Genomic DNA, 24,183 nt, shown 5'->3' with positions numbered 1-24,183 from the left:
CCTGTATCTGTCACACTGATGTCTTGTCAGTTCCTGCATCTGTCACACTGATGTCTTGTCAATTCCTATATCTGTCACACTGATGTCTTGTCAGTTCTATATCTGTCACACTGATGTCTTGTCAGTTCCTATATCTGTCACACAGATGTCTTGTCAGTTCCTGTATCTGTCCACTGATGTCTTTTCAGTTCCTGTATCTGTCATACTGATGTCTTGTCAGTTCCTGTATCTGTCATACTGATGTCTTGTCATTTCCTGTATCTGTACACGATGTCTTGTTAGTTTCTGTATCTGTCACACTGATGTCTTGTCAGTTCCTGTATCTGTCATACTGATGTCTTGTCAGTTCCTGTATCTGTCCACTGATGTCTTGTCAGTTCCTGTATCTGTCATACTGATGTCTTGTCAGTTCCTGTATCTGTCATACTGATGTCTTGTCATTTCCTGTATCTGTCCACGATGTCTTGTCAGTTCCTGTATCTGTCCACTGATGTCTTGCCAGTTCCTGTATCTGTCATACTGATGTCTTGTCAGTTCCTGTATCTGTCATACTGATGTCTTGTCAGTTCCTGTATCTGTCCATGATGTCTTGTCAGTTCCTGTATCTGTCATACTGATGTCTTGTCATTTCCTGTATCTGTCCACGATGTCTTGTCAGTTCCTGTATCTGTCCACTGATGTCTTGTCAGTTCCTGTATCTGTCATACTGATGTCTTGTCATTTCCTGTATCTGTCATACTGATGTCTTGTCAGTTCCTGTATCTGTCCACGATGTCTTGTCAGTTCCTGTATCTGTCCACTGATGTCTTGTCAGTTCCTGTATCTGTCACACAGATGTCTTGTCAGTTCCTATATCTGTCACACTGATGTCTTGTCAGTTCCTATATCTGTCACACTGATGCCCTGTCACACTGATGCCCTGTCACACTGATGTCATGTCAGTTCCTATATCTGTCACACTGATGTCCTGTCAGTTCCTATATCTGTCACACCGATGTCCTGTCACACTGATGTCCTGTCAAACTGATGTCTTGTCACACTGATGTCCTGTCACACTGATGTCCTGTCACACTGATGTCTTGTCAGTTCCTATATCTGTCACACTGATATCCTGTCACACTGACATTGTATGTTGATTCTATTCCTGTTTGTTGTTGCCATGGAATTGTTTCTGTCTCTCATTGTTTACTGTACATTGTCAATGATTGACATTACATTTTCTCTATGCCTTAGATTGAGAAAGACTGAAGTCGTGCTTTTGTTTTACTGTTTTTAAATATTTATGGAAGTGTTTTAATACAAGTTGATCTGCTATGATAAAATGTTGCAGAGAATATCAACCAATTGATGTAAGTGTAAATTCCAAGAGCCTTGAAAATGTTTAGGTATAAAACAGGTGAGTTTACCTTGTAAAGTTTTTACCTTTTCCTGCTATGCTTTGGAGATGTTGCCAGGTATAAAGTGCTTCTGTACTTAAGATGGTTAGAAATGCTGTCTTGTTTTGATTTCTCCAGTACAGGGAGATTGGAGTACGAGGATAAAAGCTTACAACTGATGGGGCCCCATGAAGCCTCGCTTGCTCCTTGGGTGTAACTCTGACAGACTCTATCTCAGGCACTTGAAGGGGATTTGATATATGGATGAAATTTATCTTGGATACCATTTCTTTCCTATTTTCATCTTGAAATAAATTGGCTATCAAAATGAACATGTGTAGGAGGATCCGAGTTAGATGTCTTTGTAAGTCATTTCAAGGTCGTGGTGTCCTCTACCAAGATAACATGGCTATGTAAGAGTCATGCACCGCTACAGAACAAATTCATGCTTTCAGAAAAACTCACAAGTTTTATTTAAAACTTTGTCTAGATCACGTGGCACCTGGTAAAGTCATGTCAGTTTATAGATAAACATGTCAAGTTTAATTTCTGATATAAATAATAAGTACATGACATGTAACCAACAGCTACTTGACCTGGTGTCTGTATGTGGTCTCCAGGTACACCTACCCAGTTTTCTCTGGTCCCTCCTTCTACCCTGCTTTCTGCGGTCTGAATGACAACACAATTTGTGACTAATCAGCAAGTGTAGATAAAGAAGTCATGCCGTTTTGAGCTCTTCATTGCCATCTTAGCGAGAGACCCTCTGCCAGCTGATTGATTAGGAGCTTATTTTGTTGCCCGAATGTTTGCCTAAATTGATATCGACCCTCTGAAAATTGAATAACATTTAATCAAGTCCTTAGAATCTATCGTGATGATATAACAGCTCTTGTCAGTGTCATGGCAGATGAAGAAATAAACTTGAATTACTTATAGATTTTTCTTCTATGTCACATGTTGATATCGGACCGACAAATGCCCAGCGTAATGTAAGGTTATGTCTGCATTAGTGATTTGAGTAGACGTTTGTGTAACATAAGATGTTACTTTACAATTCAAGTGCAGAGAATACAGCGACTCTTGGGCTGCTTTCTAAGCATATCATTTGCCAAAATGTATCGCTTGGTAATTGACATTTTTTATCATTTCTTTAACAGTGTTGTCTGGAAATAACAGTATTCTGTAGAAAAGTTGTACACCACTGATGGTTCTGTCAATATTTACTCCTTGTTTGTTCATTAGATGAATAAATACAGAAAGTTACAGATGGCGGTGGGCTGTGTCTTTCCAACAATAGATATTATCCGTATACCCGAGGGTGTACTAGGTATAATAGCAAATGCAAATGTTCGACATCCTCTCCAATTCTACATCCTGTCCCACCCGTCTGACATTCTCTCCACATCAGAACAGATCCTAGTCAATCCTGGAGCCCCTGATGTATCATCGGTTTATATATTTTTGAAGAATTTGCAAAGTGAACACATTTTGTACAGATAATCATGACAATTGAATCTTAAATGATGGCTGTATGTGTAAGAGATAGAAATGATATCTTTACAAGTCTTTGGCTCGTGACAAAAGGGTCCTATTTACACAGAATGTCACGAAATGAGGAAACAATATGAATGATTGAATGGAAAAGGGAATCATATCATTAATTATCGTGGAACAGGATTATTCCAGTGCCATTTTAACATGGATTATCATAGAAATTACATGACAGCTTACCATTGAAGTTCTATCTTTAATAATAGCGGAACTGGACTTGCTGAATATCATTAATGAAATTTTTAGTTTGATTTCTGGTGAATGTAGAAGGGTTCTTAAAATTGTCTCATATTTTTGTAGAATCCTGCTCAGAAGTTTTCAAGGAAGGCGTCCTCAGCCAGCTCCCTCCGACTCAGTCCACCGAAGGTAAGAAATGTAAGAAATCCATTTTGAATTCTTTACAAATTGTATGTTGTTTTGATGTTCAACCTGTTGTTATCAAAAGTTAGATCAGTAGTGTTATGTTTTACATTGCTCAGTATTCATGAGGTATATAATATTTTACATATTTATGGAGTATTTAGGGATTATAGCATGTCTGTTTTTTGGGGTAATTTGAATTCCTTTGTCAAAAATATACAGTCTGTGATTTAATTATAACTAAGAATTAAATGCCTAGGTTTCCATAACAATTACTTAATTTGAATATTTAAGTGCTTATAATTAACACCAGGACATTTATGATGAATTTTGGACATTTAAATTGGATCTCTGTGTAGTGGTTGTAAATTTCAGACATTTATGATTGTCATGGTCATTCTAATGATTTCAAGCCTGTTTTTGTATTGTGTTATTAGAATGGTAGCTACAAAAATTATGTAAATTACATCATTCAAAGTTTTCTGCCTAAAATCCAAAGCTAATTTAATCATGTGCATAGTGTAGGCTAAAAAAATCATGCACATTTTAACTATATAGAATTTTTGTGTTAGCTTTTATATTCCTCAGAAAGTGATAGAACATTTAAACATGTAAACAAATAAGTCCCTGTAAACAAATAAGTCCCTGTAAGTCCCTGTAAACAAATAAGTCCCTGTAAGTCCCTGTAAACAAATAAGTCCCCGTAAACAAATAAGTCCCTGTAAACAGTCCCTGTAAACAAATAAATCCCTGTAAACAAATAAGTCCCTGTAAACAAATAAGTCCCTGTAAACAGTCCCTGTAAACAAATAAATCCCTGTAAACAAATAAGTCCCTGTAAGTCCCTGTAAACAAATAAGTCCCTGTAAACAAATAAGTCCCTGTAAACAAATAAATCCCTGTAAACAAATAAGTCCCTGTAAACAAATAAGTCCCTGTAAACAAATAAGTCCCTGTAAACAGTCCCTGTAAACAAATAAATCCCTGTAAACAAATAAGTCCCTGTAAACAAATAAGTCCCTGTAAGTCCCTGTAAACAAATAAGTCCCTGTAAGTCCCTGTAAACAAATAAGTCCCCGTAAACAAATAAGTCCCTGTAAACAGTCCCTGTAAACAAATAAATCCCTGTAAACAAATAAGTCCCTGTAAACAAATAAGTCCCTGTAAGTCCCTGTAAACAAATAAGTCCCTGTAAACAAATAAGTCCCTGTAAACAGTCCCTGTAAACAAATAAATCCCTGTAAACAAATAAGTCCCTGTAAACAAATAAGTCCCTGTAAGTCCCTGTAAACAAATAAGTCCCTGTAAGTCCCTGTAAACAAATAAGTCCCCGTAAACAAATAAGTCCCTGTAAACAGTCCCTGTCAACAAATAAATCCCTGTAAACAAATAAGTCCCTGTAAACAAATAAGTCCCTGTAAGTCCCTGTAAACAAATAAGTCCCTGTAAACAAATAAGTCCCTGTAAACAAATAAGTCCCTGTAAACAAATAAATCCCTGTAAACAAATAAGTCCCTGTAAACAAATAAATTCCTGTAAACAAATAAGTCCCTGTAAACAAATAAATCCCTGTAAACAAATAAGTCCCTGTAAACAAATAAATCCCTGTAAACAAATAAATCCCTGTAAACAAATAAGTCCCTGTAAACAAATAAGTCCCTGTAAGTCCCTGTAAGCAAATAAATCCCTGTAAACAAATAAGTCCCTGTAAACAAATAAGTCCCTGTAAACAAATAAATCCCTGTAAACAAATAAGTCCCTGTAAACAAATAAATCCCTGTAAACAAATAAGTCCCTGTAAACAAATAAATCCCTGTAAACAAATAAGTCCCTGTAAACAAATAAGTCCCTGTAAACAAATAAATCCCTGTAAACAAATAAATCCCTGTAAACAAATAAATCCCTGTAAACAAATAAATCCCTGTAAACAAATAGGTCCCTGTAAACAAATAAATCCCTGTAAACAAATAAGACCCCTTGTTCATTTTTGCAGAAGCATCAGTTTTAGCTGTAGTAATATTAAGCTATAATAACCCCTCTGGATAAAGTGTGATGGACAATGGATGATGTAGGTACTGTATTGTTTCCAGGGATAGATATGGAGGATGTAGGTACTGTATTGTTTCCAGGGATAGATATGGAGGATGTAGGTACTGTATTGTTTCCAGGGATAGATATGGAGGATGTAGGTACTGTATTGTTTCCAGGGATAGATATGGAGGATGTAGGTACTGTATTGTTTCCAGGGATAGATATGGAGGATGTAGGTACTGTTGTAGATTGTTTTCACGGATAGATATGGATGATGTAGGTACTGTTGTAGATGGTTATGGATGAGATTGTCACAGACATGCCTCACTAATTGTCCCACTAAATAATGACTTAGGTACTTTTCTCTCAATCTTCATTTACATACATTGCAGTTTTTTTTAAATTAAAAATTTTGCAGATGGATTTCCATGTTGGTTTTATGTAGCATTCAAGGTTAACAGGTTCTTTGCAATCAGGATTGTATTTGTGAAATTGTCTCTTTATTAGCTCAATCACATTGTGGGAGTTCATTAGGTACAGTACTCTCACGTAAAAGATGCCTCACAAGATGGAACATCCAGTAAGCTCAGGCACTCCAATCAGGAGACCAAATCGGTTTCCACAACAACCTCATCTACAATGCATTATTTTTAATCAGTTTCTCTGACAATAAAACCATCTACTTGTAAATTATAGACTCTGCAAGAACACTGAAAAGGGTAATCACATTCATTAAGACCATGGCAGTAATTTGTCAGACACATTCTCATGCTGACAGCTATTAACTTCTCACAAAATCAACTTGTGCTTTTTTATCTTGAATGAAAAAATAAACAGTGCTGATTTTCATGTTCTCCAAAAATGTCTATTATAACAAATGTTAGCAAGAGTCCTCTTACTAAATGGTCTATCACAATCAGAAAAGATCTTATCAGACCCTAACAATACCAATCAGAAAAAGTCTTATCAAACCCTAAACAAACCAATTAGGAAAAAGTCTTATCAGACCCTGAGCAAACCAATCAGAAAAGGTCTTATCAGACCCTGAACAAACCAATCAGGAAAAAGTCTTATCAGACCCTGAGCAAACCAATCAGAAAAGGTCTTATCAGACCCTGAGCAAACCAATCAGAAAAGGTCTTATCAGACCCTGAAAAAACCAATCAGAAAAGGTCTTATCAGACCCTGACCAAACCAATCAGAAAAGGTCTTCACAAAGTCTGACCAAGCCAATCAGGAAAGATCTTATCAAACCCCAAACAAACCAACCAGGAAAAAGTCTTATCAGACCCTGACCAAACCAATCAGAAAAGGTCTTATCAGACCCTGAACAAACCAATCAGAAAAGGTCTTATCAGACCCTGAGCAAACCAATCAGAAAAGGTCTTATCAGACCCTGAGCAAACCAATCAGAAAAGGTCTTATCAGACCCTGAACAAACCAATCAGAAAAGGTCTTATCAGACCCTGAACAAACCAATCAGAAAAGGTCTTATCAGACCCTGAACAAACCAATCAGGAAAAAGTCTTATCAGACCCTGAGCAAACCAATCAGAAAAGGTCTTATCAGACCCTCAACAATGCATTATTTTTAATCAATGACAATAAAACCATCTAAAAGGTTATCAGACTCTGTCTTATCAGACCCTGAACAAGACCAATGGCAAAATTTGTCAGACACATTCAATGCTGAAAAGGTCTTATCAGACTTCTGACAAAATCAACTTGGTTTTATCAGACCTTGAAAAAAAATCAGAAAAGGTCTTATCAGTTCCTGACCAAAAATGTCTATTATAACAAATGTTAGCAAGAATCCTCTTACTAAATGGTCTATCACAATCAGAAAAGGTCTTATCAGACCCTAACAAACCAATCAGAAAAGGTCTTATCAAACCCTAAACAAACCAATTAGGAAAAGGTCTTATCAGACCCTGAGCAAACCAATCAGAAAAGGTCTTATCAACCCTGAACAAACCAATCAGGAAAGGTCTTATCAGACCCTGAACAAACCAACCAGAAAAGGTCTTATCAGACCCTGAACAAACCAATCAGAAAAGGTCTTATCAGACCCTGAACAAACCAATCAGAAAAGGTCTTATCAGACCCTGAACAAACCAATCAGAAAAGGTCTTATCAGACCCTGAACAAACCAATCAGAAAAGGTCTTATCAGACCCTGAACAAACCAATCGGAAAATGTCTCAACATTCACTGACCATACCAATCAGAAAAGGTCTTAAAAGCCTGAATGGACCATTTGAAAAAGGCTTTTATCAAAATTGATCATAAGATCAACTGATCAGAAGAAGTCTTAATAAACTGATGAAATAGAACAGAAAAGATGTTAACAGAGTGAACAAAGAAAGCAGAAAAAAACCATCTGTTCAAGGATGCAAAATAAATAATATTTTTGTTCAATCTCAGATAAACACAGAAAAAAATGATCTGATGAATGACTATAAAAATGTGATACATTACTGGTTATATATTCATCAGGGAGTGTGTATATCCATTGTATGCAGAAAACCCCCTCTCTTTCTAAATTAACAGGTAATTTATAGACATAGTAACAGAGTAAATTTGTATTCATGATATTCATTGGCTGAACAGAAATTTTTGTGTTGATGTGTATTAAAGGCTGGAATTAAAGATTGTTTTTGTGCCAATGTAACCGACAGAGAATTTATGTCCCAGTGGTATTGCTGATATTGAATGTTGAGTTGTCATTAAAAACTAATGATCCAAAAACTTTGAAATTCTGGCATCAAACCGGGCTCTTGTGTCGTTAATGTCCATCAGAGCCTACTAGAACTTGTATAGGATTTCACATCAGACAGTTTTGGGGCTCATCTTAAGGATTATATCTCTTTGTATTCACCATCCATCATTAGTAAGAAATAGATGAGGTTATTTCAACATGGTCACAAGGACGAAAGTATGTTAGAGTTTGACCCCTTCAACACATTTTTAGATGGCAGACTATGGAGGCGTAACCCTAGCCAAACTTGGAAGTAGAAGCGAACTAGCGACCTACAATCATAGCTTCAGAATCGCTCATGCTGTCAGCCATAAACAGTTATATATATAACCACATTCTATCTAAACTTGCAACTTAAATGGATGCTTAAATCAATAGCAAACAGGGTAAAAACACACACACAGATTTATTTTTCAGCTTAAAAACGCCATTGTGTGATTTATGTGACAGAAACCTGCAGACATAGGAATTAGAGTTCCTAAATAGAGAACAAAAAGTTCACAGTATCTTTTCCTATTCCTGCAGTCTGACGGGATTCCTCAGTGTCCATTACTGTAGTCCAATACAGAATTTCCTTAACCACAGAAATGTGTAGAAAATTCTTACTTTGTACAATCCTGGCTGTAATTTATGTGTTGGGTTTTTATGCCACTTTTTTCATTGATTGATTTTTTAAGGATTTAAGTTTACATAGTGCTCAAAGCAAAAGGAAAGAAATTTTTGTTTGCAGAAATGTAAGGACATTTCTTCCATCTTAACTACAAGGTTAAGATCAGCATTATTTTCTAGTTTAGATTTGATTTGCAGTTGAAATATCAGAACAGTGTGTAGAATTTTTCAGAGTTCTTGCATGTCAACACCTCCCAATCAGATTCCCTTCTATACCAAGTAAAAACTACAGCATCAACAAAAAATCACCAACACACATTTGGCCTTATTTGCATTGTCAAGTATTAACATAAAAAAACTGAACTATTTTCCCAAGGAATGATAACTGCAAATTTTTGGGTGTTAACTTGCACGCAACCGTTGTTGTGAAAATTGAAAGCCATTTCTGCAAACTCAACATGATTTTCAATTATTTTCTGTCAATACTGTGGCAGCTGATTCGGCCAAATGCTCCAAGTCATGTTTGTGAAATGAAGTTTTGTAGAAATTTAAGTAAAAATATCATTCTTTCTGCTGCTGGAAACAAAGAAAGGGCCATTAGAAAAATTATAAAAAAAACACAATGTGATTGTTTCACAGCTAGAGACAAATAACTGAGACAGTTATTCTGTAAGACTGTCTCATAATGATTCAACAAATTGATATGCAAATCTGTTCAACTCTAGTTGTTTTGGTTGTCACATGCTATAACTTCTCAATCCTTACACAAATATATTTCAACAATAAATTCAGCTTTTGTTACTAGGCAACAGGTTCTTGTTAAAGAAATCAGTCCCCTCAGCCAAAAAAGGGGGCCTCGATAACACAGCCCATAGAACTTAGGCCTTCATAGGTCTGAGGTAGGTTGTTAGATGTTTCCAAATCATGGTGGTTTGTGTTTCAACTAGCAAACTGACCTGTCTCTTCTGTCATGGTTTTGGCCTTAGACATTAGTTTCCTTTTATATATCATATTTCCTTACAACCAGAGCCATTGATCATATCTTTAAAAACTCATGGCATCAACAGAAATAGGATTGTTTAATAAACATCCTCAACATCACTAAGACAATGCCCAACAATGGGAAAATCAGAGACAAAACATCAAGATATTAGTTCCCCATTGGACTTCAGTTCCTTAACTTTACATCAGGTGCGCTGGACCTTAGTTTGATACTATAAGATGGTGACTCCCCATTAAACTTTAGTTCCTTAACTTTACATCAGGTGTCCTTGACCTTAGTTTGATACTATAAGATGGTGACTCCCCATTAGACTTCAGTTCCTTAACTTTACATCAGGTGTCCTTGACCTTAGTTTGATGCTGTAAGATGATGACTCCCCATTAAACTTTAGTTCCTTAACATTACATCAGGTGTCCTTGACCTTTGTTTGATGCTATAAGATGATGACTCCCCATTAGACTTCAGTTCCTTAACTTTACATCAGGTGTCCTTGACCTTAGTTTGATGCTATAAGATGGTGACTCCCCATTAAACTTCAGTTCCTTAACTTTACATCAGGTGTCCTTGACCTTAGTTTGATGCTATAAGATGGTGACTCCCCATTAAACTTCAGTTCCTTAACATTACATCAGGTGTCCTTGACCTTAGTTTGATGCTATAAGATGGTGACTCCCCATTAAACTTCAGTTCCTTAACTTTACATCAGGTGCTCTGGACCTTAGTTTAATAATAATAGTTCTCCAATAGATGTTTGTTCCTTGTAATGTTTAGGAAGAACTCTTGAATGTCCAGGATGGTGCTCCACAGAAGAAACTTGTTAACATGTCTTGAATACCTATTAGTCTGGTGTGTCTAGGAAAAATGTGATCATAATAACACATCATTGATGGTAAATTTATGTCTTTATCCAATATGTTTCAGCCATGATATGTGTTTATTTTACAGAGGATAAAGGGCAAAGACGCATCAATTTCCTCGCCCAACTCACCAGTTCACCACAACAAGAGAGCCGTGTCTAGTCCATTTGAGCTTGGCTTCCCTGACACATGTGACCACCTCACAGCTGACATAGACCTTAGTCAGCCAGACAAAAAGGAAAAATCGGCCACGATTCCTCGTACTGGAGCAGACTCCGAACATGATGCACAGTTATTTAAACCAACAGGTATTCTAAAACCACCATCAAGTTCGTCTGTGTATGATAATGTCACCAACGCTTCATCAAGGAAATCCAATGAAACTGAAACATGTGTTAATAATAGGAAATCCATGCCTGCAGTAGGCACAACCCATGTCTCGTTTGTAGTTGATAATCTGTTACAGAACACTCGACCTGCATCTGCCATACAATTTACAGAACAGTATTACCAAACACAGTATGACAATGAATCTGCTGCTTGTCAGAAAGGAGCTGGACGATGCTCGTCTGCCACTTTACCTGCAGGAATCTCAAAGACATGTGAAAATGTGCGCATGGAAACTGCCTTCGTTGGTGACTCTTCTAAGTCATGTCAAGGTCTAAGTTATTGTGGTAACCACGGTGAAAGTGTCACAGTTTTGTCACCCCACGCAGTGAAGCCTGGCACATTGTCTCAAAAAACCTCTTCTTCAGAATCTCCAGAATGGCCCTCTCCTCCAGAGCCCTTGACCCCTATGACCCCTGTAAACCCTATGTGCAATGTCGACTTTGATAGTTCTGTTTTGAAACGTATGCTGCAGTCCCTTCCAGTTTCTCCTGAAGAAGTAGACATTAACAAAGACCAAGGATTTCATGACGATCCAGTTTTACGCGATAGTCCAAAGATAGAAGATCCAGAAATGTTGAAGCGTGCCAAAAGTTTTACCTCGCGCGATAGGTCAGAGGTTCGGGCAGCTTTTGCAGCCCAACATAGCGTGACCATAGTACCTGGTCATGACCGACCCCAGGCCCATCCCAAACTTAGTTCCACCAAATCCAAACAGACCAAGCTCCTCATTGAAAATGAGCTACGTCTGCGGAACAAGTGTGCTCGAGAGAGCTATGGACGGGACAGCTACCCAGACAGTGGAATTGGTGGTATGACAGGAGACACTGCAGGTTCAGTGTGGTCCAATGACAGTCTCAAGGCCTCCTCCAACATGACAGGTAGGTAGTTTGCATGTCATAAGAACCTTTTTGTTTCCTCAGCATTTTACTTTCTTTAACCAAGGGATCTTAAGTTTCATTATTTTACCTACCACATATATAACAGAAGGATATAATGATAGGGATGAAAAACATGACGGTTTACAGACCAAATACTTCAAAAAATTATTTTTCTTTATCAACTACAGATCAGGTGAGTGATACAGATCCATGGTTTGTATATATAGATGTTATGGTTTCTTATAGGCAAATTTCAAAAGACATCTTAGAGCAGAATTTAAGAGACATGTTTTGTCAATACCTGAACTTAATATTTGTGAACAAGAATGTTGAGTTACCAGACAGTATGGCTTCTCTCTCAAGTTGAAGACAAGAGAGTAGAGGTGACAGGCAGTATGGCTACTCTTTCTTGTTGTAGACAGGACAGTAGAGGTGACAGGCAGTATGGCTGCTCTTTCTTGTTGTAGACAGGACAGTAGAGGTGACAGGCAGTATGGCTGCTCTTTCTTGTTGTAGACAAGAGAGTAGAGGTGACAGGCAGTATGGCAGCCCTTTCTTGTTGTAGACAAGAGAGTAGAGGTGACTGACAGTATGGCTGCTCTTTCTAGCTGTAGACAAGAGAGTAGAGGTGACAGGCAGTATGGCTGCCCTTTCTTGTCGTAGACAGGACAGTAGAAGTGACTGGCAGTATGGCTGCCCTTTCTTGTCGTAGACAGGACAGTAGAGGTGACTGGCAGTATGGCTGCCCTTTCTTGTCGTAGACAGGACAGTAGAGGTGACAGGCAGTATGGCTGGTCTTTCTTGTCATAGACAGGACAGTAGAGGTTCAAGATGGTATGGCTTTTCCACTGACATTGCATTGGTCAATAGAGCAGGTCATATTGGTTCAAATGAGTCAGGCATTTTTAGGTCATCTAATGGTTAACAAGCTGTCTGACACTTTAGACAAAAGTGTTGGTCAGTGAAGTGACCTCATAGAAGATTTAGCTGACCAGTTTTGATTAGGTTTGTCTGATTGTTTTTACTGATGAAGGCCTAGAAACACCAAGCCAGCAATGACACCAAATTAATACAACAGCTGGTTGGTGCTTCAAAGCTTCATCAATCATTCCCAGATTGGTTCTAATACAGAAAGAACCTGTACTAACAGGCAATATCGAATTGTAACTGTTACATTAATTAAAGTCTTGATAATGAAGCATGAGTTGTTAAGCTGGACAATTGGACCCCGTTAAGTCTTTGTTATCATTTTTCATTAAAAACTTTGTACTTTTTACCAGAAATTAGGATGCAACTATGGTATGTGTCTATAAATGTACAAAAAAAAATGGCTTCCATGTCCACTTACCTCTATACAGAATTATATCTGTGAATTGTGGCAGTAGAAATAAATGAAATAGCCAGCAAATGAAGTAAATATTTTATTGTGGAACATACATCTTAATTTTTTTTATTTGAACTAATGTCATTGTTCAAAAAAATTGAAAGATGTTTTTGAACATATTGAAATTACTTTTACATTTTTTAATATTCCAGTAAAAACTATTGACAACTTAGATTCCTGCAGTGTGTTTTGTAGATTTTCTACTCAGATTCTCAGAATAATCAAGTTTTACCTTGTACAGATTACGCCTGATTTTAATGATTACTTTTTGTGTGCTAATCAATACAACATTGTCGGTAGCTTGAAGAATTCCATTACTAATGATATTTGATTCAGCATTGGGTAGCCCTATACATGTATGGAGAATGATGAAACTACAGCCGTATCATAGTCATACCATGACTGCAGGTTTGGTGTTCTGTGTGTCCAGTCAAACAACACATCCAACACCTTGTATCTAATTACTGGGAACAGGTGCCTGATTTTATCTGACAGGATCTTTTGTCTCACTCATAAAACAATTTTTATAACCCTGGTGATTGGTGTCTTGAAAGTTAATAGCGTTCCTAATGCTTTTAGTTTGAACTTTTATTTTCCTAATCCATAAAGAAATATTTCAATCTTGTGAAAAATAGTTTCATTAAATTAATTTCAACTTTGACATTTCAATTCTAATCATTGGGATTTAATGTTAGCGGTATAAAAGACTGGTAAATGCTGTGAATAAGCATGGCTGTTTATACTTTAAGGTATTGTAGTAATGACCTTCATAAGGGTGTATAAAAGGTCCCTTAGTACATCAACTTGTGTAATTGCCTTACAGAACATTTGGTTTAAAAAGATTTCAAAACAATTCATTCGGTAAAGAAAAGGTTTTTTTTTCTGTCATTTTGGTATTGGTGGAAATTTCCTGTTAGTGATAAACAATAACAGATTTAGAGCAAGCAATCATATTGCTTGAAGTAGAGAGCAACATTCAAATGTTAATGGTTGTCTTATGATACTACAGGGAGGTGAGATATAGCTGGAAATGTTGGAATCCTCTTGAGATGTGCGAGGTTAGACAATGTCAGAAGATAACTTTACTTGGAGGATAGTGATAGTAGAAATTCAAGTGTCTCCTAAATATTGAATCTTTGAAAATGACTTATATAGATCTATACTCTTCATTTCTCATTCTCAACAATGCTTGAAACAATTTTTCAACAGTGTTTGAAACTGTAGTAAGCGATGTTCTGTGATATGTGACATCATGTTGATTCTGCCAGCATAATCCTGTGCTATTCTCTTTTATCAAGTGATAAAAGATTTATTGCCCAGAGATATAGCATTAAACAGAAGTAAGTATACGGAGATGGATCTAGTTTACATTCCAGACATCCGTAGCATGAATATTGCACCTTGATTATTGCCAAAGTGATGGCTTGGTGTACAGAACATATTTACTTTACATGCTATTTTCACATGTCGATGGACACTAAACACAAACAAGACCCACCATCACTATCCAGGATGCTAGACCACCAGATTGTCTGACACATAAAACACAATCATTAACATTTAAAAGTCATTTTTTCTTCACAACACTAGACAAATTAATAGATTCAAGAGAAAGTTGCAGGATTGAAGCCATCGGAAAGCTGTCTGTATGAGCTGGATCAACTCGTAATGATCAGGGTAGATAAATGATGTGTATTGAAAAATACAAATATAGTAAACGGCTACTGGCATAACATTGGCTTCTGTGTGTTATTGATTGGTGGAGCTGTAATACAGGAAACCATGAAAAGATACAATTTAGACTCAGTTGATTTGTTTTATCATCCAACATCAAGAAATAAAAGGGTACGATATTGGCTCTCTAACTGTAAGCCAGAGCAGCATGCAAACGAAGACTGACTGCGTTGATTATATTATCATCCTCTCTATCATGGTCAGTGCTCTGCTGTTTTCCCTTCAGCAATGGTCTGATGTAGAACTAATGTCAGAGTGGTGCATTAGTGGAAAAGTTGGGCTGTGAATGGCTAGATTCAGGATCTTTTTTGTTCAAGACAAATCTATTGAATGTCAGCTGTCAGCAATGTTGCTAAATAAGTTGTAAGAGTAAGGAAAAGTCAAGTTTCTGTCTGATTGTCACTGATTGGTTTACAGGTTGTCATAGTGATATTTGCACACAATTTAAATCAACTTAAAGCTACAAGCCATTAAACAAAATTGTGGTGGTTTCTCTTCAGCATTCTAACCTGCCTACATTTAGATGATGGCCAGTACTTTCTTGTACATTATGAAAAACCTTTAGGACATCAAGTCCTTCTTTGGTCAATTTAGGTCATTCTGCACACTGTAAGTAGGTCAAGGATGAAGTTTTGATATCAATTTTGATCAGTGTCAACTTGAAGGTATTGGTTTCATTCATACAACTTGCTGACAATTTTATATTTCATCAGTAAGCTATTTATTTGAGTTACCTGGAATTTTATATAAAACTTTAACTTTAATTCCTGTAGACTAGTTTTTCTTAAGTTTAAGAATTGTACTTGTGTGTCGCTTTCCATTTTCCCTCACTATCTGGAACTTTGGTTTCTAAATTGAATAAAATCCTACAAGATATTATTGATATCATTATTGATGGAGGAACACATACATTGACATTTAACTCGCATTTTGGTTCTGGTTATAGGTATGAAATTGCTCAGAGCGACCATTTTGTTTGTTCTTTGTGTGCCAGTGAACATCGTTGTAGAAAGCACTTATCATAACCTAGCTGATTTACGCCTTATCTTTTTTTCCCGTTATTTTAACAGCTCTTTATAAGTCATTTGAACTTCCCTCAGCTGGATACGGCTAAAGATTTTTTATATTGCTGTTTTTATAAAACCATGACAGTAACTATAAATCCATAGTCGTGCACAAGATGGCTTGCCCTGCAACATTTCCGGACCATTTCTGCATGGAAATCATCACCATCTATCCTTTTGCCTAAGTGCTATGTTGAGCGTTGAGAGATTTGTGAACCATAATCTGTGTAGAAGGACTAGAACTTCTCCTGGGACACATTACCTATAATTATCCCTTTTACAGTTCCACTCCAAGAGTTTGAGCTGCCTATAAGAGTACTGAACAGCACACAGGAAAGTAAAAGACTATTTGGAATATAATGGTAACGTAGATAATTGCTAAGCAGTGGTTGATGAGGTAATAAACTAATGTTAGTGTTATTGACAGTGGCTGGAACATCGGACTGGCACAGAGATAACAATGCTGGCAGATTACATAGTGATATATTATATACACCAAAACCTCAAATGCTTTTTTATTTTCGTTTTAGTCCACTCTAGATTGACTTTTTAAGGCAGGATAAGATTAGTTTGATATCAGCGATCAATGGTAAATGATTTACTGAAGAAACTGAGGTCCTGTAAGATCTACTCTGAAGTGTCGAGCACTGTCATTGCAGCTTTACATTCAAAACAATCTTTAAACTTAAATTTTTCACAATATTAAATAAAGACGACATGGGTATATAGCTGCATTCTTAAAAAATTCCTGCTTACTCGAGCAAAGTGACACATTGTGTACTCTTCTTTTGTAGCTCACAATAGTGGGAAGCAGGTCTAGAGTTAGTACACAGTAATCAGCTACACTAATATACACACATTCCTTATCAAGCAATTACGGAGCACATGTCTTTGTAAAGGAAGTTGTAAATGAGCTATATTAAGATTGAACATTGATAATATCTGTTATTTACAGAATCCATTCCAGAGTATTTCAGTTTTTGTATGGTTCTATGTCCTGTAGATGTAATATTCTGATGAATTTTTAATGAAGTACGGCAAGAAAAGGCTATTTGGCCTTTGTTGAAATGGGTATTATCACATTGATGACTTATGAAAAAGATTAATATTAAATTTAATGTTGGATTGTGAGATTAGGAACACGTGTCTAAGAAGTGTGGGAACACTGAAGGGAACTGATAACATAGGGAACTGATAACACTCCCTCTTCATACAAGTGTAATAATAAGTCAGACCTGTGTACAGTTAGATGTTGGATAAATTACCACAACTGGTTTTCTTCTTTCCCACTAGATACTTAAGTTCACTGTTTCTCAGTAACAGATATGATTCCTTCTGATACTAAATAAGTATCTATATCAGTGGATACCAATGTATGTGTGCTTGGTCTCACCACACAGATTTGTACATGATGGCTCATTCCTGTGGTCAACTGTTGATTTACCTATCTCCATCCCTGATTATCACTTCACTGAATTTCTCTACCTCCCTCACTGGTTCATTTCTCTTCCTCCATCACTGGTTCATTTCTCTCCTTCCCTCACTGGTTCATTTCTCTCCATCACTGGTTCATTTCTCTCCCTCCCTCACTGGTTCATTTCTCTCCCTCCCTCACTGGTTCATTTCTCTTCCTCCCTCACTGGTTCATTTCTCTTTCTCTCCCTCACTGGTTCATTTCTCTCCCTCCCTCACTGGTTCATTTCTCTTTCTCTCCATCACTGGTTCATTTCTCTGCCTCCCTCACTGGTTCATTTCTCTCCCTCCCTCACTGGTTCATTTCTCTCCCTCCCTCACTGGTTCATTTCTCTCCATCACTGGTTCATTTCTCTCCCTCCCTCACTGGTTCATTTCTCTCCCTCCCTCACTGGTTCATTTCTCTTCCTCACTGGTTCATTTCTCTTTCTCTCCCTCACTGGTTCATTTCTCTCCCTCCCTCACTGGTTCATTTCTCTTTCTCTCCATCACTGGTTCATTTCTCTGCCTCCCACACTGGTTCATTTCTCTCCCTCCCTCACTGGTTCATTTCTCTCCCTCCCTCACTGGTTCATTTCTCTCCCTTCCTCGCTGGTTCATTTCTCTCCCTTCCTTGCTGGTTCATTTCTCTCCCTCCCTCACTGGTTCATTTCTCTTTCGCTCCATCACTGGTTCATTTCTCTGCCTCCCTCACTGGTTCATTTCTCTGCCTCCCTCACTGGTTCATTTCTCTCCCTCACTGGTTCATTTCTCTCCTTCACTGGTTCATTTCTCTCCCTCCCTCACTGGTTCATTTCTCTCCCTGCCTCACTGGTTCATTTATCTCCCTCACTGGTTCATTTCTCTCCCTCCCTCACTGGTTCATTTCTCTCCCTCACTGGTTCATTTCTCTCCCTCACTGGTTCATTTCTCTCCCTCCCTCACTGGTTCATTTCTCTTTCTCTCCCTCACTGGTTCATTTCTTTACCTCTTCTATCACTGATTTGTTTATTTCTCTCCATCACAGGTTCATTTCTCACCTTCCATCCTCTCTCTTCTCCTTCCTTTCTCATTTTTTTCTTCCTGTGGTGACATTTCTTCTTCCTTCCTTTACTTATTTCTCCCTAGCTGAATTTTCCTCCCTCACTCATTCTTCCCTTGATAAGTTCTAGTTGATGGGTGTGCCTAAGGTAACAAGTACCTGGAAATGGTGTTATCATTACCGTTACTATAAGAGATCCTCCTTACTGTTAATTATCTCCCCTGTCTGACAGCTGACCAATATCACCTTGTAATAGGAAATCTAACGCTGGCTTTGATGTTTCAGACAAGATCTGATAAATTTTATCATAAACTGCTTTATTCTAGGCTTTAATCAGCTGTCTTACTATACCAATATAATTTATTTTTAGAAGTTTTATGTCCTTTGGCGCTCTGTTTATTTTCTTAATTTAATTTGTTAGAAGTAATGATCTCTTTTGATTTGGATTCTACAGCTAAGTTATTTTGAATTTGATTACATTAATAGATCACGTCTTACCATGCTGGTAAGGTGAAGGTCAGCAGGCTATTTAAGATCATTTACACAGATGTGTCATACTTGTTGGAGATATACTAATTACTGTATATACAGGAAGTATTTCTTTCTTCCCAATGGGTTTTCTTTAGAAAATTTTTTGCTATATGTTACAACAAACCTGTTTTAATATGTAGCTCATAAACTGAAAATACTGATGTAGCTTGTTAACTAATGATATTGATAAATGTGGAGAATTTACCAGGTATACCATGTTCTTATTACTGGACTGTCCATCAATCTGACAGCCATATGGCTGTTTGTCTCACCATCCATCCTAGACTGGCTTCAGGCTCTAGAATACTTGAGTTATAAACAAAATTTAGTCTCATAATTCTGATCTCTTGGATGTGTATCACAGGAAGGAGAGATAAGCTAAATGTAGTAGGAAAATGCAATATTTCTTAACAAAACTTTGGGGCTAGTAGTCAGTCTACATCCTTTTTAGGGGCTGGTGTCCAGTCTATGTCTGTCTTAGGGGCTGGTGTCCAGTCTATGTCTGTCTTAGGGGCTGGTGTCAAGTCTACATCCTCCTTAGAGGCTGGTAGCCAGCCTACATCTGTCTTAGGGGCTAGTAGTCAGTCTACATCCTTTTTAGGGGCTGGTGTCCAGTCTATGTCTGTCTTAGGGGCTGGTGTCCAGTCTATGTCTGTCTTAGGGGCTGGTGTCCAGTCTACATCCTCCTTGGAGGCTGGTAGCCAGCCTACATCTGTCTTAGGGGCTAGTAGTCAGTCTACATCCTTTTTAGGGGCTGGTGTCCAGTTTACATCCTTTTTAGGGGCTAGTAGCCAGCCTTCATCTGTCTTAGGGGCTAGTAGCCTGCCTACATCTGTCTTAGGGGCTTGTAGCCAGCCTATATCTGTCTTAGGGGCTGGTGTCCAGTATATGTTTGTCTTAGGGGCTGGTGTCCAGTCTACATCCTCCTTAGGGGCTGGTGTCCAGTCTATGTCTGTCTTAGAGGCTGGTAGCCAACCTACATCTGTCTTAGGGGCTGGTATCCTGTCAACATCCTCCTTAGGGACTGGTATCCAGTCTACATCCTCCTTAGAGGCTGGTGTCCAGTCTACATCCTCCTTAGGGGCTGGTAGCCAGCCTACATCTGTCTTAGGGGCTGGTGTCCAGTCTATGTCTGTCTTAGAGGCTGGTAGCCAACCTACATCTGTCTTAGGGGCTGGTATCCTGTCAACATCCTCCTTAGGGACTGGTATCCAGTCTACATCCTCCTTAGAGGCTGGTGTCCAGTCTACATCCTCCTTAGGGGCTGGTAGCCAGCCTACATCTGTCTTAGGGGCTGGTGTCCAGTCTACATCCTCCTTAGGGGCTGGTATACAGTCTACATCCATCTTATGGGCTGGTAGCCTGTCTTCATTTTCCTCTTCAATCTCTATCCTTATTTTCTAGAAAGTCAAACAATATGTTCTAGTGTGTGAAATCTTTGTCAGGACTGTAATATAATAATCAAGTTTGTCAAAATTTGTCAATAGTTTGACACATTCTGGTGAAAATTTGTCAATAGTTTGACACATTCTGGTGAAAATTGTCAATAGTTTGTGGTGAAAATTTGTCAATAGTTTGACACATTCCGGTGAAAATTTGTCAATAGTTTGACACATTCTGGTGAAAATTTGTCAATAGTTTGACACATTCCGGTGAAAATTTGTCAATAGTTTGACACATTTCGGTGAAAATTTGTCAATAGTTTGACACATTCCGGTGAAAATTTGTCAATAGTTTGACACATTCCGGTGAAAATTTGTCAATAGTTTGACACATTCTGGTGACAATTTGTCAATAGTTTGACACATTCCGGTGAAAATTTGTCAATAGTTTGACACATTCCGGTGAAAATTTGTCAATAGTTTGACACATTCCGGTGAAAATTTGTCAATAGTCTGACACATTCCGGTGAAAATTTGTCAATAGTCTGACACATTCTGGTGAAAATTTGTCAATAGTCTGACACATTCCGGTGAAAATTTGTCAATAGTCTGACACATTCCGGTGAAAATTTGTCAATAGTCTGACACATTCCGGTGAAAATTTGTCAATAGTTTGACACATTTCGGTGAAAATTTGTCAATAGTTTGACACATTCCGGTGAAAATTTGTCAATAGTTTGACACATTCTGGTGATCAAAATAAAGACTTGTGCAATGCCTGATTTGTTAAGTCTTTATTCTAAATTTGGACAGGAATGTCAGTTAAATGTGGTGATTATCATCTATTTAAATGCTAAATCACCAAATGAGATTACCCTTTTATCCCAGGCAAGCTGCCACTGTCAACCAAAGACATGTCCCATATTTCATCATTTCATCCCAACCATTGACCTTGAATCCGTTAATCAACAGGGAATGGATGTGAAACAGGCTCCGTGTGATTGTTTCTTTCCAGGAAGTCATCTGATAAAAGTTGTATATTACTTTCCCAGCTTGCTATAGATTGTACTATACAGTGTTATATGTCATTCCTACGATATTGCTATCACAAGTATTTCTCATTAACCTGGATTGGTGATAATTTTTATGTCTGACTCTTTGTTAGTGTAATGATTAAAGTATTACGTTCAGTGCTTGCCTCACCTGTCGATGATTATACCTATTGAACACCTGAGTCATTGCCATGGTAACATACACAGTGATAACATTATGTATACAATATGACACTGTTTTGAAACCCCAGGCAATGGAGTGCTGGAACACTAAAGCTTTATAGGAAAACACTGACCCACGAGCAGTTGTGTAGAGGCGATATCCTATTGGTGTTTATGTAATAATGTGATGACACATGAGGTTCTTCCTGTTGGGGACTGAGACAGTACACAATAGAAAGGTTAAGAGAAAGAGAGTCTTGTCAGCTGTGTTTTAAACTTGAGAAGCTTAAAACTAGCAGATAACTTCATTTTTCTCTCCTAATGACATAGTTATCTTATAAGCTCCCTCAGAAGCTATGCATGTAGCTCCCAATGAGCGCTTGTAAATAGTTATCTTATAAGCTCCCTCAGAAGCTATGCATGTAGCTCCCAATGATCGCTTGTAAATAGTTATCTTATAAGCTCCCTCAGAAGCTATGCATGTAGCTCCCAATGATCGCTTGTAAATAGTTATCTTATAAGCTCCCTCAGAAGCTATGCATGCAGCTCCCAATGATCGCTTGTAAATGCTGTAAAGGAGGAGTAGTTACTGTGACACTTCCTCATAGGAAAAGTGTTATAAATTATCAAACTACACCAAACATGTCATTCTGATCTCATCAACATCCTGTAATCATTTTTAAATTTCTCATAGAAATTGCTGCCACATGTTCAATATCTGAACTCTGAAACTTGTTGTGTAACTACTTCCATTTCAAGATCAAATTGCATTGATGAACATAAGATTAGGGAAATGAGAAATAAAATGGATGTTTTGTGTGTGTATAGAAGGGAGGGGGTTAAAGTAGGTTTGGAGGGCACAGTATATGTTTACATAGATGTCTTTGTTCAAAGTCCAACCCTTCAGAGACCCCCTGAAGTTCCCATAAGCTTTATAGTTATCTCAGCCCCAGTTGGATGCCTTTATCAAACCTATTTCACATGTGTATACTTACTGTTGTGATTCTGTCCTGAATTTAATTGGGAGTTGGAATTGGACCTAAGTTAATGTTCTGCCTGATTGACACTGGAGAAGCAGTCCAATAGGAGCAGCTCTCTACCAAGAGCAGACAACTGTAAAGAGGGGTCAGAGGTTAATACATGTGAAAAAGCTAAATGTTTATCTTATCTCAATGTTAACTTAGCTAGGTCATGTTGTGTTTACAACTACTGCAACTGATCTCAACACACTTGGTGTAAGAACCTCTGTTTAAAGTTGTATAGACATCAAACTGTGTTTACTCGACCTTACCATTGCGTGACACATATAGAATTTGATTCCTTCAACTTTTAAAACATTTCATGCCCTGCTTAATTTCTATGCCATTCTAACTGTATAAAACTGATACAGGTGGTTGTAACTTTAAAAATCTGCCAGGAGAGCGAAAACCTGTCACCCAAGGGTACAGTGCAGGTCTTGATCACCTGCCATTGTTGGGAAAAGGCCTAAGGGCAGGATTACGTTGACCACCAGGGAAGTGAGCTGCAGTTCATTTGACCATTTGTACTAGTGTGTATACCTCTGTATTGATACTTGTTATTGTGAGTTTTACCTACCTATAGCCTGGGATTGTTAAACATTTTCCTACATCAATTTGTACTTTGTAAACTGTTGATTGACGGTGGTGCATTAATTGTTCTAACACTAAGTGATTGGTGACTTGTGTTGTACATTAGTTTGTACAGGGCCTAATGTGTATAGTACACAAGGTCTACCCCTACAGTACAACTGTATCGACTATACCTGCTGTGTGTGATTGGAGTATAGGTTTTATACAGAGCAATATCTTACATGTACTGTATGTGGTATACATGTAACAGTATTATCAGGGGATCAGGGTCTATCAAAAATACACGTATTGGGTAAAAAAAAAAGCAATCACATGATGGATCAAGTTTAGCCATTGTGGTGTAATTATACTGTGGATGATGAATTTTGGTCAGTGATCTGTGTGATTCTATCTCAGCAATTGTAATGGGAAAAATATTGTATATCATATTCACTTAAGTGATTCCAAAGAAAACCTTCTTGTCCTTAATCCATTGTCCACCATGGACATCTTGGGGATGATTTTCCGGAGAAATTCCAGTGTGGACATCAGTGCCCAAACTAACAGAGGTATGTTATTTTTACATGTATATATTGTAAATTGTAGATTTAAGCTTCATTAAACAAAACAAAAAAATACAGCATGACACTTAATTTATGTTTTATTTAGGACATTATTGTTTAAAGTCGAAAACTCATTAATTCTCAACATGTTTTTTTGAAAGAATTGTGTAAAGCGGTAAATTTATGGAGGCTGGTATATCAATCTGTGATGTTACAGACCTATGTTGTGTTGTACCACTCTATCACTAAAAGATTGATGGAGGAGGAGGAGGCAGACCCTGTCAGCCTCCAGAGCAGCTGATTTATTATGTATCAACTCCATGTTTTTTTTGTAAAGTTGATTACAGACACTCTGACCTTCTTCCATTACAGAGCGGGGTAGAAATAAAGATTTCTACCGGAGTAAACATGTAC

At 37.6% G+C, this 24,183-nt stretch overlaps 1 protein-coding gene across 1 annotated transcript in view; it reads left to right on the top strand.

Annotated features, from left to right (window-relative positions):
- Window positions 1-24,183, top strand: part of LOC132557024 (protein still life, isoform SIF type 1-like) — a 130,166-nt gene that overhangs the window by 43,611 nt on the left and 62,372 nt on the right. The window contains exons 5-6 of the mRNA XM_060221487.1: window positions 3,231-3,296; window positions 10,635-11,814. Of these exons, the coding sequence (XP_060077470.1) occupies window positions 3,231-3,296; window positions 10,635-11,814 (1,246 nt within the window). The remainder of the gene's footprint in view (window positions 1-3,230; window positions 3,297-10,634; window positions 11,815-24,183) is intronic.

The sequence above is a fragment of the Ylistrum balloti genome, unplaced genomic scaffold, assembly GCF_031769215.1.
Source record: "Ylistrum balloti isolate Yb309-2 unplaced genomic scaffold, AGI_CSIRO_Ybal_v1 Utg370614, whole genome shotgun sequence".
In the NCBI taxonomy this organism is placed as follows: domain Eukaryota; kingdom Metazoa; phylum Mollusca; class Bivalvia; order Pectinida; family Pectinidae; genus Ylistrum; species Ylistrum balloti.
This window is presented reverse-complemented; position numbering and strand designations above follow the sequence as displayed.